General features: G+C 33.3%; 2 protein-coding genes across 8 annotated transcripts; both read left to right on the top strand.

The window, feature by feature from the left end:
- The first annotated feature begins 15,153 nt into the window (after window positions 1-15,153).
- LOC105792153 (anthocyanin synthase) lies at window positions 15,154-16,533 on the top strand. The gene is made up of 2 exons (XM_012620574.2): window positions 15,154-15,728; window positions 15,806-16,533. The coding sequence occupies exons 1-2, from the start codon at window positions 15,226-15,228 to the stop codon at window positions 16,365-16,367; spliced, it is 1,065 nt and encodes a 354-aa protein (XP_012476028.1). The 5' UTR covers window positions 15,154-15,225; the 3' UTR covers window positions 16,368-16,533.
- Window positions 16,534-19,373: 2,840 nt separating this feature from the next.
- LOC105792151 (uncharacterized) lies at window positions 19,374-24,165 on the top strand. Of its 7 annotated transcripts, none has more exons than XM_052634978.1 (10): window positions 19,374-19,733; window positions 20,415-20,581; window positions 21,421-21,614; window positions 21,694-21,945; window positions 22,056-22,132; window positions 22,212-22,435; window positions 22,529-22,575; window positions 23,027-23,089; window positions 23,690-23,748; window positions 23,824-24,165. In XM_052634978.1, exons 2-10 carry the CDS (start codon window positions 20,491-20,493, stop codon window positions 23,882-23,884), a joined length of 1,068 nt encoding a protein of 355 aa, XP_052490938.1. In that variant the 5' UTR covers window positions 19,374-19,733; window positions 20,415-20,490; the 3' UTR covers window positions 23,885-24,165. The 7 variants fall into 7 exon arrangements, with proteins under 7 accessions (XP_052490938.1, XP_052490936.1, XP_012476027.1 ...); XM_012620573.2 differs by having other exon boundaries at window positions 19,375-19,733; window positions 23,027-23,083; XM_052634976.1 differs by having other exon boundaries at window positions 22,212-22,575; window positions 23,808-24,165.
- Window positions 24,166-25,281: the final 1,116 nt, after the last annotated feature.

Below are 25,281 nucleotides of genomic sequence, written 5' to 3'. Positions count from 1 at the left end.
TGGGTCAGGGCCAAAACGGCGTCGTTTTAGCGCCTGACCCTTAATAGCAAAACGACGCCATTTTATACTTAGTATAAATGTAAAAAAAACCCAAAAAATTCAGTTTCATCTTATTTAAAAAAAAAAAAACAAACAGAGAGCAAAAGCTCTCTCTCTCTCTCTTAGGCCTCAAATCCGGCCATGGTCTGGCCTAGGGTTCCAGCCCACCTCTGCCGTAGCGCTACCGTGGATGGCGGCTGGAGGCGCAAAATCAGGCTTTTTTGGTTTCTTTTTGAAGCCGATTGCCTTTAAGCCATGGATCTAAGGCCGAATTTCGTAAAAAATGAGCTCAAGACCCGAAAAACGAGGAGAAATATCTCGTCTTCTCCTCCTCCGACGCGGTACAGGTAAAGTTTTGTTTCTTTCTTTCTATTTACTTGCTACTTTTGTTTATATATATGCATAAAAGAAGATAATCAACAGAATATATATATATCTATAAAACTGAAAAACCAAAAATCACCTTGAATGTTTCTTGCTTTTATTATTTTTTGAAAGTGTTCGTAAAAAAAGAAATGAGAGGAGCTCTACAAGCCTTAGATCTCGGCTTTTATAGCCGTTTTGAACATAATTTTTCCTCTTTTTTGATTGTTTCCTGCTTGGTTCTCTTTTATTGCGTGTTTGCAGGTAATTGATGGGGGCGGCCGACGTGACAGTGGCGGCGACAGTGACTAGGGCAGGTGGTGATTGGACATGCAGCAGCAGAAGCTAGGAACCCCGACAGTGACTAGGGCAGGTTGTTTCTGAGTTGGTTTTTTTTGGGCTAGGTTTAGACAGTTGGGCCTGTGCATTTTGGGCTTAGGGTATTGGGTAGGCTGAATTGGGCTCGTTTGGGCTGGTGGGTTAGGTCTAGGTGGGTTGGTATTTTGTGTTTTGGGCCTCGGGTAAATTTGGGCTGTACACCTGCTACAGAGGGTGAACACTAAATTGATTAAGTTGTTTGTTGACTTAGCCGATGCGAAGCCCATTAAAGATGTAACTCTGTTAAGTCAACAATATGGAGTGGAAGACCCGCGTACAGAGGTTCCTAGAGTATCTGTTGATAAGAGGTCGTTTATGTACGATTTTGACATCGATCTCAACGTTGGATGTTTATACCAGTATGGTGGTGGATCCACTTCGACATGGGTTGAAAACCCGCACCTTGTTGCTTTACAAATACATTCAATCATTTTTGAGGCTGATGTGCATGGTGAAGATGGATTTGATAATAATGGTCATTTTGACCACGAATGTGAAGATTTAAGTGACCTCAATGTAGATGATGTCTCGGATATATCAGCGACGAAGGAGTAGATGATGAAAATGATTACACCCCTTTGGTCGAAAACCCAAGTCGTGACATCGTCATACGCAATGGTCCCAAGGCCCACATGTTGATCATTGATCCAGGTGCGGCGCATGCTTCCGATATCCTCGAGTACCCAAACATAAAATCTGTTCACCTGATGTTAGCAGATCCCGAATCGAAAGAGTTGTTCGTGGGTCAAAGATTTGCGAGGAAAGACAAGTGCGTCCCTGCCATCAAGCGGTATAGTATGAAGGTATAGATCGACTACAAAGTGGCTGACTCTAAACCAACAATCTATTTTGGTGAGTGTTGGAAGTCGATAGAAGGGTGCAGGTGACGAGTACAAGCTGCATTTATCCAGAGGTCCCAATGGTGGGAGATACAGAAATATGTTGCGCCTTATACATGCACGCCTACACGTATGACGCAGGACCACCGCAAGCTTGATTCAAAAACTATTTGCAACTGTATCCCTCCAATGGTTAAAGACATTCATACCATTTCTGTATCGGTACCGATTGTCGGAATATACGAACGGTTCCAGTACCACGTTTCATACCGGAAGGCATGGGTGGCTAAGCAAATGACCATGGATCAATTGTACGAAGATTAGGATGTGTTGTACAACAAACTTTAGGGGTGGATAGCCACAATGCGAAAGTACGTTCTAGGGACTATCGTTGACTTACAGACGTTGCCTTATAGCGATAATTATTTTTTTCGAAGCCCATTGTCGTAATTAACTTTTTACATATAATATTTTTATATATATAAAGTATATTAATATTGTTTTCAGCACAAATCTAATTATTCAAACAAACATATAATGTTCAATGTTATATCTTAAAATATACAAATTATTATTACAATATAAAAAAATAAACATACACTACCAAAACTATCTTAATACATAATTCTAACAATTATATTAATTCTACTAAAATAAACATGCACTACTAAGACTATCTTAATAAACATACACAATTCTAATAATTCAAAAATAATAATATTACAAATATCTAAACTAACACAATTCTAATAATTTTCATAATTAAAATACCTTAATACTAATAAATAAACTTTTAACACAAATCTAAACTAATTATAATAATGATTAAAAAATTTACTATTACAAATCTAATATCTAAATAATTCTAATACTACAAAAAAATTAAAATATTTTTTTTCTAGCGGGGACCCTTCTTCTTTTTTTTTTTTTTGGCTATGGGTAGCTGGAGATTCTTAATTTTTTTTCCTTAATAGAATGTTTGTGTGGGGGTTGGGCGACCAAACCAACCCCTTTTATAATGAATTTTTAATATATATATACATATAATTTTACAAAGTAGAAAAAGTTGTTTGACGGCACTGGTTTGACGGCTTGCCACCGATGTGATTGGTCAGTCACGGGTTCAGCCCCCAAAAATTGATTTCCAGCTTTTTTTTATTTTAATAAAAAACACATTAACTATTAAATTATTTGGGTGTCATCAGAGACATCAACACCGTTAAATTTTTTTACGTGATACAGTATCAATACGATATAGGTGTCGCCTATAACAACCTGGTTTTCAGTGGTGTCAAAAAACAGTGGTTTTAGAACCCTATTTTCGATGAATGAAACTGTAAATAATATTAATTAACATTTACGAGTTTATTTTGAATTATATTGAATTTTAGTTAGAAGGTTTTATTTAACGGTTAATTAATTAAGGTGCAAGTGTATTGACCCTAAGGTCAGTTGTGTCAAAAAATTAGGTATCGGGACCTGATTTCCATAAACCAAACCCGTAAATATTTTATTAAATATTTACGGAATTTTTATATATGTGAACCGAATTTTTGATAGGTAACTTTATTGAAAAGTAACTAATCAATGTATAAGGACTAAATCGAAAAAATTACAAAAGTTAACTTAAGAACTTATAAGATAATTAAATTAAATTTTATAATTGTATAAAAAATTTTATCACATCCCAATTTATTTGTTATGGATTAACTTTAAAGTAATATTGGACCTAGGATGTTTAATTATTTAGTTGTTTTGGAATGACTTTGTAAATTAAGTTACTAGTAATGATTAGTTAAGAAAGATGTAAATGGAACCCTTATAAAAACTAATTAATTAAGTAAAGCTTAAGGGATATAAGTTATGAGGGTTAAATATATTATAACCATATAATATAGTTATGGAGGTAAGTGGAAATGTGTGGCCGGCTATTGGAATAAGTTGGCCAAATTATTACAATTGAGAAGGGCTTACTTTAACTTAATTGGGAAAAAACTTGTGAGTGGGGAGCTAGTGGCAAACAAACCAAATGAGAAGGAAAGAAAGGAATTTTCATTTTTTTTTCTTCTTGGCTGGTCCGACTGGAGGAGATAGGGTGAGATACGGCTGCATGGTGGATGGAATTTAGCAACTAGGTTTCTCAAATGGAAGTTTCAAGCTTGGTAACCTCTCACATCTATTCTCTATATCAAAATAATGTTAAATTTCAATGGAGACTCATAGTGGGAGGTAAAACCGGGAGTGGAAATGAAATGAAGCCCTCTTTATTTAGCTTAAACTCTTTAATGGTTGTAAAGTTCGATTAATCTTGTGATAACATTTTTCTTTCCTCTCTAATTATCATGGTTGGTTGTTTATGTAACACCCCTAACCCGTATCCGTCGCCAAAACAGGGTTACGGAGTATAGGACAACAGAATAATAAATCATTCAAATCATACATTAATACAAACATAATCAAATTGCTTGGAATTTAAGAAATTCAAATACTAACCAAAATACAAAATCAAAATGACATTAATCGAGTAAAAAACACATCAAAACCAATCTAACATGTGCCTAACCAATGTACCCTCATTGGTACCACAATATACAATTTAATCTCAAAATACACATTAATTCAATTCATCAACTCATTTAAGGAATACCAAATCAAAATACCTAACAAACGAGGGCAAGCTTTGCTGTACTGGGACTTAGGAGAAAGAGAGAGAAAGCAGCTCCTCTTCCTCTTTTCATCCATTCATCTCTTATCTTATTCCTTAATTCATTTTCTTCTTTACTAGAAAGTTTTTCTCCTTCATAGACTATCTCGCTGTATCGAGAGATGAGCAAACCATAGGGACAGAGCTTAAAAGAGCTGCTGGCGGGCTTACCCTGGATACGAACAAAAGGACGACCACAGCCACAACAAATCAAATATGGGTAAGCCACACATACTAGAATAATAACTATACCTATTCTCATACCCTTTCAAATTGGTTATTTGCACAAAATATCATTCATAACATTTACATAAGCCAAACATTAACCAAAGTAGCACAAGAGCCTATACATGTCATATAATCCAAATTTAACGTTTCAAAAACTATCGAGATAAACCGGATAGTGTGACTTGAGTGTTGATCCGATCATCCAACTTTTCGAAAATCTACAATGACATTAAACAACACAAGTAAGCTTAATGAAGCTTAGTAAGTTCGACGAGATAAACAAAAATCTTGCCAAACTAACTATAATAAATCAAAGAATAAAAATCATCTATGAGAACTCCCTGTCATTCACAACTTCAATCGATAAATACATCCTTATTCAAATCAATACAAAAATAAATAACATGTCTTTCAAATTAATTAAATAAATCACTTTACTGAGATTTTTCCATTTAAAGAATGACTTACAGATAATAGTACATCGTCATCAGAAGCTCATAAAAGCTGGTCCTCTCAAATACGCCAACAGAAGCTCGAAAGCTGATCAGAAGCTCGTAAGAGCTGAACAGAAGCTCATAAGAGCTGATTCACCCAATCAAGCCAAATAGAAAATAAAACATGAGAGTTCGTAGCAAATGCTGAACCCCGATTTACTTGGGTTAAATGTCGATATCTCCCTCCAATACCATCTCCACTCCAAACCCCCGTCATACACCAAATCACGAATGTACTCAAATCCCGTGTTCAATTCAAACCAAATATCCAATTCCATATTATAATTCAAACAATAATTCATTTCCAACAATATAATATATGCATAATACCAATCATCAATTTATACAAATGTTAAATTTTAACCGTACGAACTTACCTGTATTGAATTGTAGTAATTGTAGAAGTTTAGAGACTATTCCGCTATTTTTCCTTTCCCACAGTATCTAAGGGATCTTGATCTAAAATATAAAATTACATTTATTAGCATATATTTCATTTCCAATCTATTTTACAATTAATACCCTTTTTATTTTTTGAATTTATGCAATTACCTAAACTTTTACAATTTTGTAATTTAATCCCTTAATTAGTTAATCTATCAAATTAACTAATTTTATCAAATCAATAATCTATCCAAATATTCTAGGCCCTCATATAGCCCTCGATAAACCAAAATTCACTATCAAACCCTAATATTTTGACATTTTCAAAATTTAATCCTAAAATCAAAATTTAACAAAAATCACTTTACAAAATTATCACACAACACAAAAAACTCCAAATTCATGTTATTCATAAAAAACGTCTAATATTTATCAATGGAAACTTGCAAAAAGCTTCTAATATTTATCAATGGAAACTTGCAAAATTTTTAACAGAATTAGAAACGAAGGTATGGGTTAGCTGGACCTAGTTGCAACGATATCAAAAACATAAAAATTAAAAGAAACGGGCAAAATTTTGCTTACCAAATCATCAAACCAAAGTTGGCCGAATACTAAACCCTAGCTATGGCTTCCTTCTTTAACAATTTCGGGAGGAAAACAAAGGTTAAAGAAGATGATGCCCTGTTTTATTTGTTTTATTTTTCTTTTAATTATTAAATTACTAAATTAACCTTTGTTATAATATTAAAATTCACCCATTTAATATCCACCTTTGTCCATTATTTTTAACAATGGTCTAATTGCAAACTAAGTCCCTTTTCCTTATTCAATAAACCATTTAATCACTCAAATCAAATAGTGACTAAATTTTACATCTTTTACGATTTAGTCTTTTTTAATTAATTAACTATCAAAACGTTAACATTTTTCAACAAAACTTTAATACCACCTTAATGACACTCTGTAAATATTTATAAAAATATTTATGGCTCGGTTTATAGAAATGAGGTCCGGATACCTCACTTTCTGAAACCACTTGACCTTAGGGTCTTACCACTTAAACCTAATAAATCGTTATAAAATATAAATTACCAAATCAAAAACCTTTTTAAAACCATATTTAACTCGTAAATATTAAATAATAATATTTACAAACTTACTCGCTGAATTTGGTGGCCTCAAAACCACTGTTTTCGACACCACTAAAAAATCGGGCTGTTACAGTTTAGCTAGCAAGGAGGTGGAGGGACCTATTGGGGATCAACTTGATTAAGCAACAAATAAAAAATAGTGGAAGAAATTAAGAAATTGAACACATAAATTTAACGTGGAAAAACCCCTCCAAAAAGGATAAAAAACCACAAGTAAAGATAAGTTTACTATAATGGCAAAAGAACGAAGAGTGCAAAAGATGGAGATAAAAACTAAACCCCGAAAACCCAAAAATAAATAACTTTCAAAACGTAAACACAAAATTCTCTAAATGTGTTATGAGTTCTAATCTCTAGTGGGTGTATTTTCTAAGGTTGTAAAAGAGTCTATTTATAGGCTAAATTCATAGGTCAAATAATAATAAAGTAATCTAAACTAATCAGAGTTTGATTGAAACAAATAAACAGATTTTAACTGGAAGATTATTTCTCAAATTTGCCTAAAATAGGAGTCATACTTCACAAATCTCCACGTTGACTTATATTTCCACAACGTCATCTTTACCAAAGCCCGCCATAGGGCCTATTTTGAACTATGCAAGGAATTATCTGATTCAAATATGTGCTTAGAAACTGGAAGACTTTTAGCCTTCGACTTGTACATTGCCAAATCAAAACTAACCCGGGTCTGATTTTCACGAACCAGTACCTTAACTTTTCAAAACCTGCATTCAAAAGAGAACCTCTTTTCAACAAAACGATCATACCTTTTTCCCTCTTATGACCAAGTTGCCTCCGCTCCAAACGAGTTGACTTCAACTCCGTACGGACGAGGGACATTCGATTTCACCAGTCACTGTAGAACCTTCCAGAATACAAAAATTGCTGGTCCTTTTACCTTTTAACAAAACGATAGCTCCACGAGATACCTTAATGTCGTTCGACTCGATGTTGATTTTGCATAATTTTGAGTCTAAAATACTCAATGAGATGAGATTATTTCCTCAATTAGGTACATACCTGACATCTAAAAGTGCCTTAATTGTCTCGTCCTGCATCCTAATTTTAACAGTACCAATACTAATTACCTTACCGAATAAATCTTTTCCCATGCACACAATTTCACCTTCAATTGAATTGTATGTGGAGAACCATTCTTTATTGGGACGCATGCGAAAATAACATCTCGAATCTAGGATCCACTCAGACGTAAGCTTGGAGTTATCGCTCATTGACACTAACAAGAAATCATCACCACTTTTATAGGCCAAATTAGCACCAGTTACATCTTCCTCGTTTCTCTCAGTAGCTTTTTTATTTCGCAGTTTATAACAATATGCTTTGATGTGACCTAACTTTTTACAATAGCGAACCTTTTGTTTCACTTCTTTGATGTTACCAAAATGGAAGCTTGCCTATATGCCTTGCTATCCGAACCAAACTCATTGTCGAGTTTGTCTCTACTCAACAAATGACCTGTCACATCTTTGAATGAAAACTTATCTCTATTGTAAATCAGGGTCTCCCTGAAAAACTTGTATGAAGGGGGTAAAGAGCACAATAATAGCATAGACTGATCTTCATTGTCAAACTAAACCTCAACGTTATTTAAATCATTTAAAAGAGTAATGAATTGACTGATGTGATCTCTAAGAAGCTCACATTCATTCATACGAAACGTAAATATTAGTTGTTTCAACACTAAACGGTTAGCCAGAGACTTAGTTGCATAAAGAGTTTTTAACCTTTTTCACAAGGCGGATGAGGTCTTCTCCATCAATACCTCCTGCAATACAGTATTCGTGAAGCACAACTGGATTGCAGACAAGGCCTTTTCACCAAGCTCTTCCCATTCTATTTGATTTAGATTCTTAGGCTTTTTCCCAGAAACAACCTTTTTCAGGCCGGTTAGAACTAGAATTGTCATCATCTGAACTTGCCACAGAAATTTGTGACACCATTGAACTTCTCAATTTCAAACCTTGTTACTGCCATCTTTGAACGGGCTAATCTACAAAAATTGAACTAGCTTTGATACCACTTGTTGGAGATCGACCCAATTAAGCAATAAGTAAAAAATAGTAGAAGAAATTGAGAAATTGAACACACAAATTTAACTTGGAAAAACCCCTCCAAAGAGGATAAAAAACCACGGGCAAAGATAATTTTACTATAATGGCAAAAGAACGAAGAGCACAGAAGATAGAGATAAAAACTAAACCTCGGAAACTCGAAAACAAATAACCCTCAAAACATAAACACAAAATTCTCTAAATGTGTTATAAGTTCTAATCTCTAATCGATGTATTTTCTAAGATTGTAAATGCCCAAGAAATTTTGGGGAGGATAAAATTGAAAACTTAGAACCTGAAATGAATAGGGAAAAAATGCATGAAAAGTAAAAGGAGAAAATAAAATAATAAAAACAATTAAATAAATCTGAAGAAAAATGAACTAAACTAAGCTCAGCTTTAGGCACGGGTTTTTTCTCATCTTTGAATCGGTCCTCGAAATTAGATGAACTCCTCTTTTCCAATAAGCTAGTTATAGCTACCAAGGACGCCTCAGACACCAACTCTTCCTTGTGTAAATTAGTTATGGAACGTCCTATAACTAACCCTTACCGATCGAACAACCACAACACGTTTGTGATTTAGAACTTCGGCAGCTTTGCGTTCTAGAAGAGCCTAGCTTGAACCAATGTCCTCAACCGCGTGGGACATTTAAATCCGGTTACTACTTCCCTTGACGGAACCAAACAACAATCCCCACTTGGCATGTAACACCTCTAACCCATATCCGTCGCTGAATTAGGGTTACGAGGCATTACTGAACAAACACAACCATCTCAAAATCAATGCATATATATTATATATATATATATTTAAATATAATAAGCTTGGTCTATTATAAAACAAAATGCAAAATTTTAAACTTCTCTCTTCTAACCATTTCTAATAAACAAAGACATTAAAATCTAACTAATAAAAACATTGCAAACAAGCAAATCCATAAGCAATAAATCATTTTAGTATGGCTATAATAATGATATACAATACAACAAAATACGACCTTCAAAATATTTATCTAGTCTATACATGCCATAGTTAGAATTTAAATATTTTAAATACCGAGATAATAGATAGGGTGATGAACTTGCTGACGATCCCTGAGCTTGAAGCTTGATCTAAAGTCTATAAAACAAAGAGAGGTAACGAACAAAGTAAGCTTATATAGCTTAGTAAGTCTACAGCATAACTTAAAAATATATATAAAAGTCATATAATTTCCAAATCAAATTCACTGAAATCGTAAATAACACAAATAATTATTATATTAGCATTTGCTGTCCTTAAACCATTTTATTTATAATCAAATATATATATACCTGTCGAATGCATACCTCGAATATATGTATACAGATACATCATATGCATATAACCGATCATATAAATATATATATACTAAATAAACATTATAACCGAATGCATTTAACCAAACATGTATATATATATATATATATAATTATTGAATGCATTTGCCTAATATATATTTATCAATTGCTTAGCAAATGCATATACCTTTTGCATATATATTTAATATATGCATATACCGTAACACATATATATATTTAATAATTGCTTAGACCGAATATATATATGCTCATCAATTTAATATAACCAAAATCATATGACTGAACATTTGTATACTCATCAAACACATGTAATCGAAAAATAGGTTTAACGTTTATGTATTCATCAATTCCATATAATCAAAATCATAGATATATCAATTGCATATTCTCACATAATTTAAACAGATTCACCGGCACTTAGCCTGCTAGGTTTTAAAATCAGATTCAGTACACCGGCTTTTAGCCTGATAGACTTATTGTTCGAAATGTATCACCGGCATTAAGCCTGCTAGACTTGTAGTCTGAATAATTTCACTGGCATCAGGCCTGCTAGACATAAAGTTTGAATTATTTCACTGACAATAAACCTGATAGGCACTGAGCCTGAAAATCTCAATTCACAGAAGTTGTTACTCATGTTCGAACTATATTTGTATATACTGTCCTTACATAAAAATTTAGCTCAATAATTTATAAACTATATTTTTAAACCACATAGATATATAAAGATCAAATACCAAATTCAGCTAAATAATTTAATTATACATCCGTACACTCACACATATATATATATACATATAACTTAATAAATTAAATTCTACTATTAAAATCTTATCATTTAACTTTTATCATACCTTAATATACATTTACTAATCGAATCACTTAAATACATATATATATTTCATAACATTAAAAAATCAATTCAAAGAAAATATATATCATACATTCTAATACCTTCTAGATAATCTAAGCTAACAATTTCATGCCTTTAATTCAATACAAAAATTTGTACATGTATATACACACGTATTGAAATTACATATACATACATAAGATTCATACCTTTAAATATATTCAAGACTTATTCATGAGTATACATATATATTACAACTCACGTGTACATATATATACACATTCATACCTTTAACCAAGTCTAAGGGTTTATACATGTATATGCTTATATATATATTAGACCTTATGTATACATATATATTATATATATAAATACCTTTGATTAAAAACAAGTATTTATACATATATATATTCGAACATGATACATATATATATATATATATCATTCATACTTAAACCAAATTCAATCCATATACTTTCAATTTCAGCTCATCAAAATAAAATAGATATTCATGCATATATACTGATTTAATAACCTCAAATTGCTAATGGACTTACCTCGTACGTTGAAAAGTCGAAACCAGACTATTAATCGACAACTTTAGTTTTTCCCCGATCCAACTCTGATTTCTTCGGTTCTTGATCTAATTATATTCAAAATAAGCTAGTTTAAATATAATTACATTCAATTTAATCCAAAAACACATAAATGGGTAAATTACTATTTTTCCCCTAACATTTACACTTTTTACAATTTAGTCACTATTGGATAAAACACAAAATACACAAAATTTGTTCACAACATACAAGGTTTTATTTAACATATAATAACATATATATTTTTGGTTTACTATTTTAACCTTATTTAATTTAATTATAAAACATATAATACAAGGGCAATGTCGACCATTGCCACCCACTATCATCTAAATGGCCCAATTGTCATTTAAATCCCCCATTTTTAAAAGACAACAACAATTAGGTGCTTTTAAGATTGACCCTTAAATTTTTAATTTTACACGATTAAGTCATTTTCTTTAATCGATCATTCAAACGATAAAATTTAAACATGGAAATTTCACACAATCAAATTCACACATAATAAACTCTCTAAATAATATTAAAATATTTTTTTGACTCGGATTTGTGGTCCCAAAACCACTCTGTCCGATTAGGGTCAAAATTGGGCTGTTACATGGCACGCCAATGTGTTCACGGAAAACCAATCAGACAATCGATCCTTTAGGAATTCCAACTGTACGTCTAACCACACTAACTCAAACGATGTCTATTTTGACTTAGTGTTGATCTGACTTTGTGAGTCGACAAAATCATACTCTTAGTCCAGAGAAATAATAAGTACTAGAATTTAGGAGTTAAATTGCTCGGGTTCGTAACTCACGGGTTTTGACGAAGCTAATTCTGACCTAAAGCTAAAAGTGGATTTAGTTAACTTAAGGTTTGGGGCATATTAGAGTTGGATAAATTAAATAAGGTAAAAAATGGGTGAAAATAATGGGTGGCGTGATTAAGTATGGGGGCTGGAATTTTGGTTAAGTATTAAAGTGGGATGGTTAGCTACTAGAAATGAAAAGGAAGTTTGAAAAAGAAATTGTAAATGGTTTAAGTTGGTGACAAACTAGAAATTAATAAATTGAAGAAAAAGAAACCAAAAACAACAAATAGCTTCGTGAGAATGAAGAAGAGATTGCATTCAAAGATGAAAGCTTGATTTATGACTTGATGAATAAATGAATAATGTAGCCCCCTATTTATACTAGTGGCTTTGCTAAATTAAGAGCTACTAGCCATAGAAAATCAAGGAAATAATATATTCCATGATATAAAAAGTTTCAACATAATCTCCCACTAAGTCAACAAAAATTTCAGCTAATTACATCTTGGAAAATTTTTGCTTTGGTCCTCCTTCTTTGCTTCTTTCTTCAATCTAGCCCAATTGTTTCATTTTTCTTCTATTTAGCCCCAAATTGCATCCCTGCACAAAATTCAATATAAGCATGGAAAAATCAATAGTGCACTCTCATAAATTAATCGGTTTAATTACATAAAATATGTAATTTTAGCACTTAACCAGTAAAAGAGCCTATTTATAGGCTAAATTTATAGGTCAAATAATAATAAAATAATATAGACTAACCATAGTTTGATTGAAACAAATAAACAGAGTTTGACTGGAAGATTATTTCTCAAATTTGACTGAAATATGAGTCATACTTAACAAGACCAAACGACAAGGGAAAATCTAAGTTAGTGTGAAGGTCTCGACACTTTGAATAGATATTTTGGTGAGCTTTTCTTGGTCTTTGTCACGTAAAATGCTCAATTCTTGGTGGTTTAACCTTGATGTTTCGGGTTGGAAGAACTGCATGAAAGAATTCAGTTAAATTGCTGCTGTTAATGAGTGAGTGATTTGATGCCTGAAATATCTTTGTATGGTGGATTGAATGCTGCTGTATATTGTTGCTTAGTACCGAATTAATGTTGTTGTATGTATATAGCTGGAATAGAGGATGCATGAATTGCAATGAATAAATAGGTTAATGGTTAAGATATTGGTATATTAATCAAGACATGGCTATGGGTCTAAATGTACGATTTGAATTTATTATGGAACGAATGATGATAGTTGCTCCGACAATGATGTGATATCTCGTTGCTCAACCCAGCGATTGAGTTCGGTAATAGGGTGTTACGCTGCCGATTGCTCAGGTGGCACCAAATGAAAATTAATTTCTTTTTCAAATCAAATCATCAGCTTAATCATTGCTGCCAAAGGAGGTTGATGCCGCCAATTGCTCAGGCGACACCGTGAGTTCACTCTGCAATTTGCCAATATTCGTAAATAATGGCCCTATCATCCTATTTGAATATTTTTTATATTATTTAAGTAAAAAACCCTTTATAATGTAGAATTTAAATATAAGTACCAAATATAATTATATTATTCGATAAAAGTAAATATTGATTTTTAAAATATTTTTTCTTATTAATATAATATTTTATATCATTTATAATGGTTTTGAATGAAAGATAAATATGGTAATTTGAATATCTCATTCTTTTTAATAATTTATTTCAATTTTTAATGAAATAAAATTAACTTAATATTTTCTAAATTAAGTGATAAGTAACTACTTATCTACTTATCTTATTCAACACCTTTTACTGAAAATTTTATACTAAATAAAAAAATTAAAATGATTATCAAACACATTTATAATATTAATTGTTGAAAATGAAAATTTTCAATAATTTATAAAAACACCCTAAATTAATATTCTTTTGAATTTTTTTAAGTTCTATTATATAATTATTACTCTTATCCACTTGAAGGTCAATAATACCGCATAATAAGTTGAATGACATGCATTAATCCAAAGGGAAAGATTGGGTTAGATGAAACGTGCAGGACTGGCTTGGTAGTTGGCAGTTTGACAATGCATTTAGCTTACCGAAACCTTGACGCTATTTCTATTATACAAGTGAAACGTCTTGCAGTAAGAGTTGAGATTTTCATTAAAAACAAATTTCCTTCACGCCACCGACTCTAATTTAAATAGGATTCCTTGGTGTAAGTATATTATAACGGGAAAGGGAACAAATTTACAAATACAATTATGGAATCCTAAACCTCCCATCCATTAATTTATTACTGGCTTCACGCTAATTTTTGTTAATATATATTTTTCCTATGACATTATTATTATTATTATGTGGCTCGCTATCTTTGTTCGTTTCTCTATTTCATGATTTTTATTATATAGAAAATTTGTGCGGGGCTTTGTTCACAATCCGTAGATTTACTGGCATTTTTTGATATCAACTGAACTGAGATTTAATTAATTTATTATTATTTTAATTTAAGATATTTAAAAATTAATTTAATATTTTTTATAAAACTTTAAATTTTAAATTTTAAGGTTAATTAAAAAATAAATAAAACAGACCTAACGGCTGATAATTGTCAGAGTATGAATTTTCATATCAATTTCCTTATTTATAATATTTAAGCCAAATCTGAAATGTCCTAGTCACCAAAAACGGAAGGCCAAATCCCTTATCTTCCAGTCAACCCACCTTGACCCTGGCTACTCTCATTCACGTGTACAACTTACCATTTAGTTTTCTTTCAAAGTTCAAATCATTTTTTCCTTGACCCTGCCTACTATCACTCACGTGTATACAGCTTTCCATCAAACAAATTCATTCCGTTATTTTCATCACTGTTTACTGTTTAGCTTAACGTTATTCTTCTACCGCTGCCCTATAAAATGCCCAGCACTATCCGATATATACTGCAGTACGCAAAAAAATTTGTTTTTGTTTTTAAAATATAAACTTACGACATCTACAAATGGTGACCTCAGTGCTACCTAGAGTAGAAAGCTTGGCAAGCAGTGGGATTCAATCAATCCCGAAAGAATATATCAGGCCTCAAGAAGAGCTTACAAGCATAGGTAACGTGTTTGAAGAAGAGAAAAAAGAGGAAGGGCCTCAGGTTCCGACCATCGATTTGACAGAAATCGAGTCGGAGGACAAAGAGGTCCGGGAAAGATGTCGGCAGGAGCTGAAAAATGCTGCCATGGAATGGGGTGTGATGCACCTTGTTAACCATGGCATCTCCGAGGAGCTCATGGATCGTGTTAGGAAAGTTGGGCAGAAATTCTTTGAACTCCCTGTGGAGGAGAAAGAGAAGTATGCCAACGACCAGAGCTCTGGGAATGTTCAGGGCTATGGTAGCAAGCTTGCTAACAATGCTAGTGGGCAGCTTGAGTGGGAGGACTACTTCTTCCATCTTATTTTTCCTGAGGATAAGAGAGACTTGTCAATTTGGCCTAAAATCCCCAGCGAGTACACGTGAGTTTAGCTTAGCTTGTTTTTACTTACATATTTAATGTTAATTGGTACTGATTCATCATTTACTTGTCTTGTAGTGAAGTTACAAGTGAGTATGCAAGGCAACTGCGAGGCCTAGCGAGCAAAATACTTTCAGCACTATCAATTTGCTTGGGATTAGAAGAAGGAAGGCTAGAGAAGGAAGTTGGTGGCCTGGAAGAGCTTCTTCTTCAATTGAAAATCAATTACTACCCCAAGTGTCCACAACCAGAACTCGCTCTCGGTGTCGAAGCTCACACCGATATAAGTGCACTCACTTTCATTCTCCACAACATGGTTCCTGGCCTCCAACTCTTTTACCAAGGCAAGTGGGTGACCGCTAAATGTGTTCCCAACTCCATCATCATGCACATTGGAGACACCATCGAGATCCTCAGCAATGGAAAGTTCAAGAGCATTCTCCACAGGGGTCTGGTTAATAAGGAGAAGGTTAGGATCTCATGGGCAGTTTTCTGTGAGCCACCGAAGGATAAGATCATCCTTAAGCCACTCCCGGAGACTGTCTCTGAGACCGACCCTCCACTGTTCCCTCCTCGTACCTTTGCTCAGCATATCGAGCATAAGCTGTTCAGGAAGACCCAGGATAATCTGTCCAACTGAAACTAGTATTTTTATTTGTCGCGATAACCTATTTCTTTCTGTACTCTGATGAATGCTATATTTCGTTGGGGGGTTAAACCCTTGGTTGTGGCGTCTGTCTCCACTCCTTGGCTCCTCTTTACCTGTTTTATTTGAATAATGAGAACTGATTTGGTTCTTTTATTAAGCTACTTGTTTGTGAAAATTAACATTTATTCTGTCTTTTTAATTTCTCAAAGTAGCAGAGTGATATTTCTAACCACCTATTCAGTACCAATCCCAAATGGAGGTTGTGGTGTCCATGCAGAACACAAGTGACGTTCTGGTAGTTATTATTTTGATTCATACTTAAACGGTCCATATAATTAATTTAAAGGTAAATTACACCAACAGTCACTTAACTTTCGAATAGCTGACAAAATAATCACATCGATTTCATTTCAGTCACTCAACTTTAGAAAAGTGACAAAACAGTCATTTTTACCATTTTCCATCACAGACGTCATGGTAAAGTGACATGATAGATGACGTCGTGCTTGGTATAAAAAAACCCTTCAGCTAACCGGTTACCACCAATTTAATAGCCTCATCAGTACCAATTTTGGGTTTAGAAGAGGAAAAGAAGAAAAGAAGAATAAGAAGAGGAGAAGAAGAAGAAGAAGAAGAAAGAGAAGAAGAGAAAAAATTGAGATGCCCCCAATTTTCAAATCAGTCCCATACTGCATCTCTTCAAGTGATTCCTCCAAACTTTAAAGGTAACAATCTAAGGCCAAAGCTTTAACCCAATTGCTTCATATTCTTCTGCAGTTACTTAGGAATGGCTGTTGCAGCTTCAAACCAGAATGTTGTTACCTTGGGGGTCACAGTAACACGAGGGGAAGGCAATTTACCCAAGCTTCTCCTCACTTCTGATAATGGCAAGTAATGTTTAAATTTTCAAATTTTGAAGAAATGACCCACTTTTTGCAAGATTTTCTTTTCTGGGTCTTTTCCAAATTTATTCAACTCCCTTGCTGGTTCAATCAATATAATGGGTCAAATTTTTTTCCTTTTTATTAATTCGGGTCTGAAAGAAATTTTATCTGTCTTTGTTTTTGGGTGTTTTAGTGAAGCTGAAATTTATCTATTTGGTGTTTCAATGGTGGAAGGTTACAGAAGAATAGAGCCAAGAAGAAGAAGAAGAAGAGCAAAGACATGGTGTTTCAATGGCAAAGAATCAGACCCGCCAAATTAAGCAAAGAAGACTTTTTGTTTTTTATAGTCTCTTCTTCTTCTTCTCCTTTGTTATTAAGGGTTCTTTTTTTTTTCAATTTCTTTTTAAATTGGGTGGGTTTAGAGGTGCTCATGGGTAGGCTGACTGACCAACCCGACAACCCTTGAAATATGGGAGGGTTTGGGTAAAATATAGGCTCGAAATATGGGCTTGGGCAAAAAACGAGGCCGATTTAAAATGGGCAGACCTCGGCACAACTTTTTTGCGGGCAACTTATGACACTTACCTAGAATATAATTATTTTATTATTTTTATTTTTAATTTTAAAATACTTTTAAAATACTTTTATTAAATTTTTAAATTTTAAATTTTTTAAAATACTTCTTTAATTTTTTAATTTTAAAATATTTTTAAAATAATTTTTTAATTTTATTTTAATTTTTAAAATAAATTTTTGGTATTTATTTAAAAACAGGCGGGCCGGGCTTATGATTTTTTCTCGGGCGGGCACTGGGCAAAATTCTAAGCCCATATTTGGTAGGGAGCCTGCCTAGGACCCGGCAGAAATTTTTTTCAGGCCGCCAGCCCCTACCATGAGCACCTCTAGGTGGGTTTCCATTGTGGACATCCAACGTGACAAGTTAACTGGCCATATCAGCAGTTAACTTGCCATATCAGCGGTCCGGTAAGACACTAACGGAAATTATTAATCGGTGACTATTTTGTCACTTTTTTATAACGTTAGTGTCTGTTTTGTTATTTTTCAAAAGTTGAGTGACTAAAATGAAACCTAGGTGGTTGTTTTGTAACCTACCTCAAAGTTGAGTGACTGTTGGTGTAATTTACCCTTAATTTAATGCTAAAATGTGTAATAAGTATATTTATTCTTCATAAATTTAAAATTTAATTTTTTATTTTTATTTTGAAAATTTTAATTTTTTTGTTTGAGATATTTTCAAATTTAAATCTAGCCTTTAATATGTTAAAATTATTTTGTTAAATTTAGATTCATTACGACTAAACTTGTCCATGAGTTAGGTGAGCTAACTTAGGTTGGACTTAGACAAAGTTTTCTATGTTGTGGGTCAACTTGACTCGAATTCAATCATTAATTTTTAAACAGTGAGACAGGCTTTTTGGTTGGGTCGGGTAGAAAAAGGGCTTGGGCTTAAGAATTGGGCTGTGGCCCAAGTCATGGATAAGTCTAATTACAACATTTTTCAATTATATTACTACTAAGTGTCTTTATTTAAATTTTAAAATGCAACCCTAGTAAATTTAACAAAAAGAATAATAGTGTTAACAATTAAACTTGAATTTTGAAATCTGAAAAATAGCGATAGGGAGAGCAATTTTCAAGTTTAATCGAAAAATCAGTTCACTCGATTTTTTTGGTTTCGGTTTAGTCAGATGGAGCAGGTTGGTCGGTTTTGATCTTGGTTTAATCGGTTAATTCAATCGGTTATTAATTTTTAAATCCCGTAATTGAACCGATCAAACAAATAGACTTATTTTATATTATTTTTAAATTATTTAAAATATATTTATATTTTATAATACAAAATAAATATCTAACCATATAAACCCAATCTAATAACTCAATATCAGTTAATCAAAATAATCGACCGAATCAAAATTGATTTGAAATCGATTTTCTTAACTAAAATCAATTAAATCAATTTTTGATTAAATCAATTCCAAAAAGATATCAACCGATTAAACTGTTTGCCCCAAGTGCATGGCTTAGGCCTCAGGGCAATGACAGCCCAAATATAGAACCTGGAACTGAGAAGGCCCAGTTTAAATCTAATTTGCGCTCATTGTCTGTGATTCACGAACACACGCAACATTGTCCGATCAGTCCACCTTCAGCCGAAACCAACCTAAAGCAGCTGCTGGATCGCCAATCTCAAGACCCGCAAATGGAAAAAAAAATAAAGAGCTAAAGTTACCTATGCTCGGCGTATAATTTGGAAGGTTCAATTCCAAGAAATGAAAATCGAAAAAAAAAAGAAAAACAAAAAAGGGAAACAAAAGTTAGGGTTCATTTACTACAGGCAAGGCCAAGACACTAATACATAGCCAATCACTTGGGACTTCCACTTCCACTTCAACTTCAGCTTCAACTTCAACACTCCTGTTCTGCTTTCTGTTTGGTTTTCCCTCTTAAACAGGTACTCGCTTTCACTTCTTTCTTTTCTCTTATTTTCTTTTCCGCTTTACCTCCTGCGTGGTTGCTGAGAAACAATAGTAGAACGAAAATGGGAGGAATTCCCTTACATAATTAGTGAATTGTTTTCTGAAATTTCCCTAATGTTGAATATGAACTTTACAAAATTCATTTCGCCTATGAATATAAGGAATTGGCTATAATTTACCTTAGTATTAATTCTTTTATTTATTCATGAGAATTTATTTGTTATGCGTTCGGCCCTAATGGTATACTAAAAAATTAAATGGACGAACAGAATAGAATAGACTTGTGATGCAAAATACATTTCCAAACATTCTCCTTGAAAATTCTATAAATGGGATTAACAAAAGAAACTGTGTTTACTTATTAGTTATTACTGTAACTATATCCTCCTTTTTTCTTTCTTTATTTACTCAATTGCTTTTCTGTATGATATTTTTTTTTTTTTGGTATTCTCCATGTCTAATTTTGCTATAAGGTAACTTGGAGTAATAGTTCATGTTTAGCCTAGAAAAGTTGTGTTTTCTTTTACTTTTAATACTTCTTTCCTTCTGCCCAAAGTCCATATCCGGTTATTGCTGCTGATGGTAGAGATTCTGGATACTGATCACTGTTTATTTTGAATTGGATTGCTAAATATATATATATATTTCAAATACAGTTGCGTTGTCTTGCCGCAGAGTCTGGCTTGATTTCTTTTTCATTAATCTGCATTGTGATTGGAGGTGAATAAGGATATGTCTTCTGATACTGCAAGAGAAAATGCATCTGTAGTTGATTCATCGGTGACTGAATGGAAAAATGACATGGGAAATTCAGATGATTTAGGTAAAATTATGGCGCATCTTCTTCTTGTTTAAGACATCATTATATGTTTCTACCTTTAATTGATCTGAAATTCATCTTTCCCATGTATATGTTTGCATCTTATGTTGAACATGATTTTAGTTCATTGGTTGTAGGCCTAGAATTATTTTAAGACAAGAAAAAGAAGTTTTATGATCTCCCTCTCTCTTTAACTTGCTCAGAACCTACATATCGCACTTTGGGACACATAATTTTGAAGTCCTATTATGCTATAAATAATGAGAGCAGTTATTGTTTATCAGGTTTTGAATATGTGTACGAGTTGTAGCCCCCTATATTTGCATTATTGGTTCTATCATGGCTGTATGATCATAACTATATTTTCTTGCATGTGAATCCATAAGAAGTGATCCCTTTTTTCCATTGGATTGGCTAATGGTTGTGTAAAGATAAGACGTTAAACAGGAAACAAGCAGCATAGAGATCCAGCTTTGTTGAAATCTTTTCACTTCACTTTGTGATACAGTATTTAGGAAAGTATACATTGTCAATGGAGTTATAAACTACTTAGTCTTTTTCTTCTTAATTTTTGGTGAATTGGTTCCAGTGGCCAAGTTTTGTTACAGTCCATCTAGTTTATGCTGACATCGGCATTGAGTTCTCTCTCTAATATATATACATGCATATATTCACACACTATGATAAAGTGATGAAGTGAGTTAAGATATGTACTAAAGTGCAGGTTTGTGCTTTTACTGATTTTCATGTTCTTGTATTGTACAGAATCAATTACATGGTAACAGCCTCTGTTAATATGTATTTTCAAGTTTTATTCATTGTATGAATCTGGTTTATGTCAGAGAATGAGGATGGCTATCCCTTTAAGGCACAAGACCTAGAGCATTCTCATGTGGCAGACAAAAGGGGCAAATTGTGTAATAAAAGATATTTCATCATTAAGAGTTTGAACCACCAAAATATTCAACTATCAATTGACAAAGGAATTTGGGCTACTCAAGTCATGAATGAACCAATTCTAGAAGATGCTTTTCATGTAAAATCCCTCTTATTTTAATCTTATGCAATTATTTATGTCTAGATATTTTATACTGGGGGATTTTCTTGTATTGCAGAATTCCGGTTGTGTTATTTTAATATTTAGTGTCAACATGAGTGGTTTCTTCCAAGGTTATGCTCAAATGATGTCTTCTGTTGGATGGAGGCGAGATAATGTTTGGAGCCAAGGAAGTGGTAAAGGTAATCCTTGGGGCCGCAGTTTTAAGGTCAAATGGCTCTGCTTGAATCACCTGCCTTTCCAAAAGACTCTACACCTTAAGAACCCATTGAATGACTACAAACCTGTCAAAATCAGCAGGGACTGCCAGGTGTCCTTTATATTCACAATTATTTCTTCTTCTTCTTCTTCTTCTTCTTCTTCTTTTAACTAAGCATCCTTTCCTTCACAGTAATATTTTTATTCATGTTTTCTTTTTAGGAATTACCTCAAGATATAGGGGAAGCTCTTTGCGAGCTCCTTGATGTGAGTAATGATGTGGATGTTTTGCTGAAAAGGTATCTCCAAGCTGCATGTTCTATTAAAATCATGAGCCTTGTTGGATTTTGTGAACTCACGCTGGAATGGTTATACCAGGGATGATCTAGCTTCAAAGAGGCCTTGCCTAGAACCTCCATATTCTTTAGGAGATCAAGATTATAGTGTGCCTCCGCTGCATGTGCCTTGGCCTGGTACACCCATGCCTTACAATCCCTTCTTCTATCAACATCAGGCTGACCCAAATAGATTCCATTTAACACATCCGTATACTTTGGCTACTGAGTATTTTCCTACCAGTATGGGAGCATCAAAGGTTGCAAGTATGAAAAATTCTCGCATCAACAGAAATCTCACCAATCTACAAATAAACCATGATATGTCTACTCAATTTGATGCTTGGGGTTTATGTGCAGAAAGCCCACTTGCTAGTACCTTGACTGAGGATGATTTCCTTGAAATGGTATTGGGAACCTGTCTAAGCTCTATTTTATATTCTGTTGAAGTTTAATTTATATGCTCTTTTGCTAAGCGGATATGTTCCTTGTGGTCATATATAATGTGATTAATCAGAGAAGCTAGATTTCTCAGGTTAGTATTTACCAAGAGCCCTTTCGCCCAAACTTTCCACTTCTCTTTCTTTACAAAGAATTCAGCGCAGTGAATCCTGCCACATGTTTCATGTGCTGAATGTGTTGTTTTTCCCTGATCAACTGTGGACATAAAGATTGGCACACTTTATTAAACTTTTGGCCGATGCATGACCAATCTGCAGATGAAGTGCCGCAGTTTCTGCTTTATCAACAAAAGAACCCCCCCTCTCTTTCTCTCTCAGAATAGTCTTGCTCAGTTATATCTTAACCTTTTCTTCTTCTTTTTTTCCCTAAATGTCTTACTCCTCATTATGGTTGCAGACATATGAAGAGTACCTAGAAGCCCATGGCAGAACCAGCAAACAACTATGCCGCCCTGTCAGTGTACTTTCTATTAATAACTCTGACTGGTTATTTGTATACTATATCTGTTACCTGTACCTGTACCTGTCAATGCAATGCAGTACTGTATCAGCTTCCTGGTCAATTAATTGTGTAAATAATTTAATAGAAGTTGCTTATTTTTATGACATGCTACCACCGGCTAATTGCATCTGCCAAGATGTCCGGGGTTCCTATTTGGGATAGTTTGGCCTATTGTCTTAGAGTTATGAAACACTAGCAGGCAGACAAGTAGCTCATCTCTGAATGAAAATAAAATGTGTACTCATAGAAATTCTTTCATCCAAGTCTGGCCTTCGGCCTGTACCCTTTATTGCCCTAGTAGCAGCGAATGAATATCTGTGCATGTTTCTCTGATTGGTTTTTAATTTATTTTTAATGCTGAACTTACTCCCATGACCAGAGAGGTAACAATAATAAAGGAAAAGAAACTGAATGAATGGATGGACTTAGTTTTATCTGCCCCATGGGAGTTAGGAAATTTGACTTGTTATACACTGTAGCTTGGTCTAGCAGTGTGGCACAAGCACAGACATACATGCTGAACCTCATGTTTTTAATATAGTAATGTATCTTTGGTAGGTGATGATACCATCTCCGACAGTACAAGAGTCAACAAGTGGAAAGCATGGAGATGATTCGTGAGTAATTCAAATTTAGTACTGAATATTTCAATTTGATTTTATCTTTACTTGCTTAGCTTCATGTATTTGCAGAAACTCAAGTTTGGTAACCGACCGGCGCCATTCTCGTAAGAGGACACATAACTCGTCCTAGATTGTTTCCAGCTCCAGTGCTTGAGAGATCGTGGTTTTTTTTCTCTTGTCCATTATCATCTGGTGGAGCTCAAATTTACCTCAAGGTGGTTATTAAGTGTAAGTAAAAATTGTTAATTGAATACGATACTTGAGAATTCAGATACAATTTAGACACATAATTTTGTCATGTTGTACGCATTAATGTACTCTATTCTATGAACTGATTGTAGTATTTTTACAAGGGGCAACTTGCAAATTTGTATAGAAATCAATGGCAATGTCATGCCCCAACTTTTAGCATCCTCCCTCTCTCCCTTTCTCTCTCTCTCTCTCTCACACACACACACGCCTAATAGATAAAGAGTAGTTGCATTACCCTTTTTCTATTATGGGAAGAACAAGAACCTGAGTTTTGACTTATGCTATAACACTAGATTTATTAATTCCAAAATTCGAATTTGATTTATAATCCTTTTTATTTTCATGATATTCTTTGTTACTATGCTATTTGAACTCGAACTTAGGTATGTGTTTCATGTGAATTTCAAGATTTTCATGTATTTGAAAAGCTTTTTAAAGGATTATTTTTTATATTCATGTTAGGATATAAGTTGAAAGCATTTATTGAATGTGTATTTCAAAAGAAAATTGAAGAAAAACATATAGAAATAATAAGCGGTTGATTTTTTGGTTAGATTAACATGGAAAGTTGAAGAAAAAACATATATAAGCTTTAACGAAAAATAGATAATTTTTTTATTTTTAGTTAAAAAGAAATAAAATTATGAAAAGTTTGAAAACAAAGCGAAGTCAAACAAGGAAGTGAATTTAAAATTTTACTTTTTATGATTATAGAACTTCGATCGATGGATTATGTATGAATGGTTAAAGAGTTTTAGATGGTCGGATGGGATTGGGAAGAAAACTAGTACAAGAATTTGAAGAGTAAGAATGCTTGATGGCGTTGTTAGTTGAGATCATGTGATTTCCAGGATTAAGATGTAGGTGTATTTCTTTATAGTATGTTTGGTATGAGAAATTTCGTTATTAAAATCTTCGGTCTTGGGATTAAGATTTGGAATATTTAGGATAAATTTGCAGTAGTTGACGATTAAAATATGAATCCAGAAAGAAAAACTTCAACTTAATGCCCACTTATCCTTCAAAATCTTCTTCAGCAACTGTTATAAGTTCATGTTGGCCAGTTCTATTTGATAATTTTATTGTTTTATAACCATTAGGAATAAAGTGAGGGGCCAAATCTACTTTTCACTTGGAATGGACTTAATTTGCTTGTTTTGCAAACGGAAGAACCTGTTGAATAAAATTAGAAAAGTATTAAGATATTACAAGACTGCAATAGCATCTTGTAGTAGCTGTAGATTTCTATGAGAATACATTTGATTGCTTGCTTTT

The sequence above is a fragment of the Gossypium raimondii genome, chromosome 8 (genome assembly GCF_025698545.1).
Source record: "Gossypium raimondii isolate GPD5lz chromosome 8, ASM2569854v1, whole genome shotgun sequence".
NCBI lineage: Eukaryota > Viridiplantae > Streptophyta > Magnoliopsida > Malvales > Malvaceae > Gossypium > Gossypium raimondii.
The sequence above is the reverse complement of the archived record's forward strand: the minus strand, read 5'-3'. Positions and strand labels throughout refer to the sequence as shown.

Excerpts from the sequence above, each read along its gene's own strand:
- LOC105792153 (XM_012620574.2), top strand. The coding sequence starts at position 15,226 with ATGGTGACCTCAGTGCTACCTAGAGTAGAAAGCTTGGCAAGCAGTGGG. Across the intron at positions 15,729-15,805 it reads AAAATCCCCAGCGAGTACAC|TGAAGTTACAAGTGAGTATG; the intron begins GTGAGTTTAGCT and ends CTTGTCTTGTAG.
- LOC105792151 (XM_052634975.1), top strand. The coding sequence starts at position 20,491 with ATGTCTTCTGATACTGCAAGAGAAAATGCATCTGTAGTTGATTCATCG. Across the intron at positions 21,615-21,693 it reads TTCTAGAAGATGCTTTTCAT|AATTCCGGTTGTGTTATTTT; the intron begins GTAAAATCCCTC and ends CTTGTATTGCAG. Across the intron at positions 21,946-22,055 it reads AAATCAGCAGGGACTGCCAG|GAATTACCTCAAGATATAGG; the intron begins GTGTCCTTTATA and ends TTTTCTTTTTAG.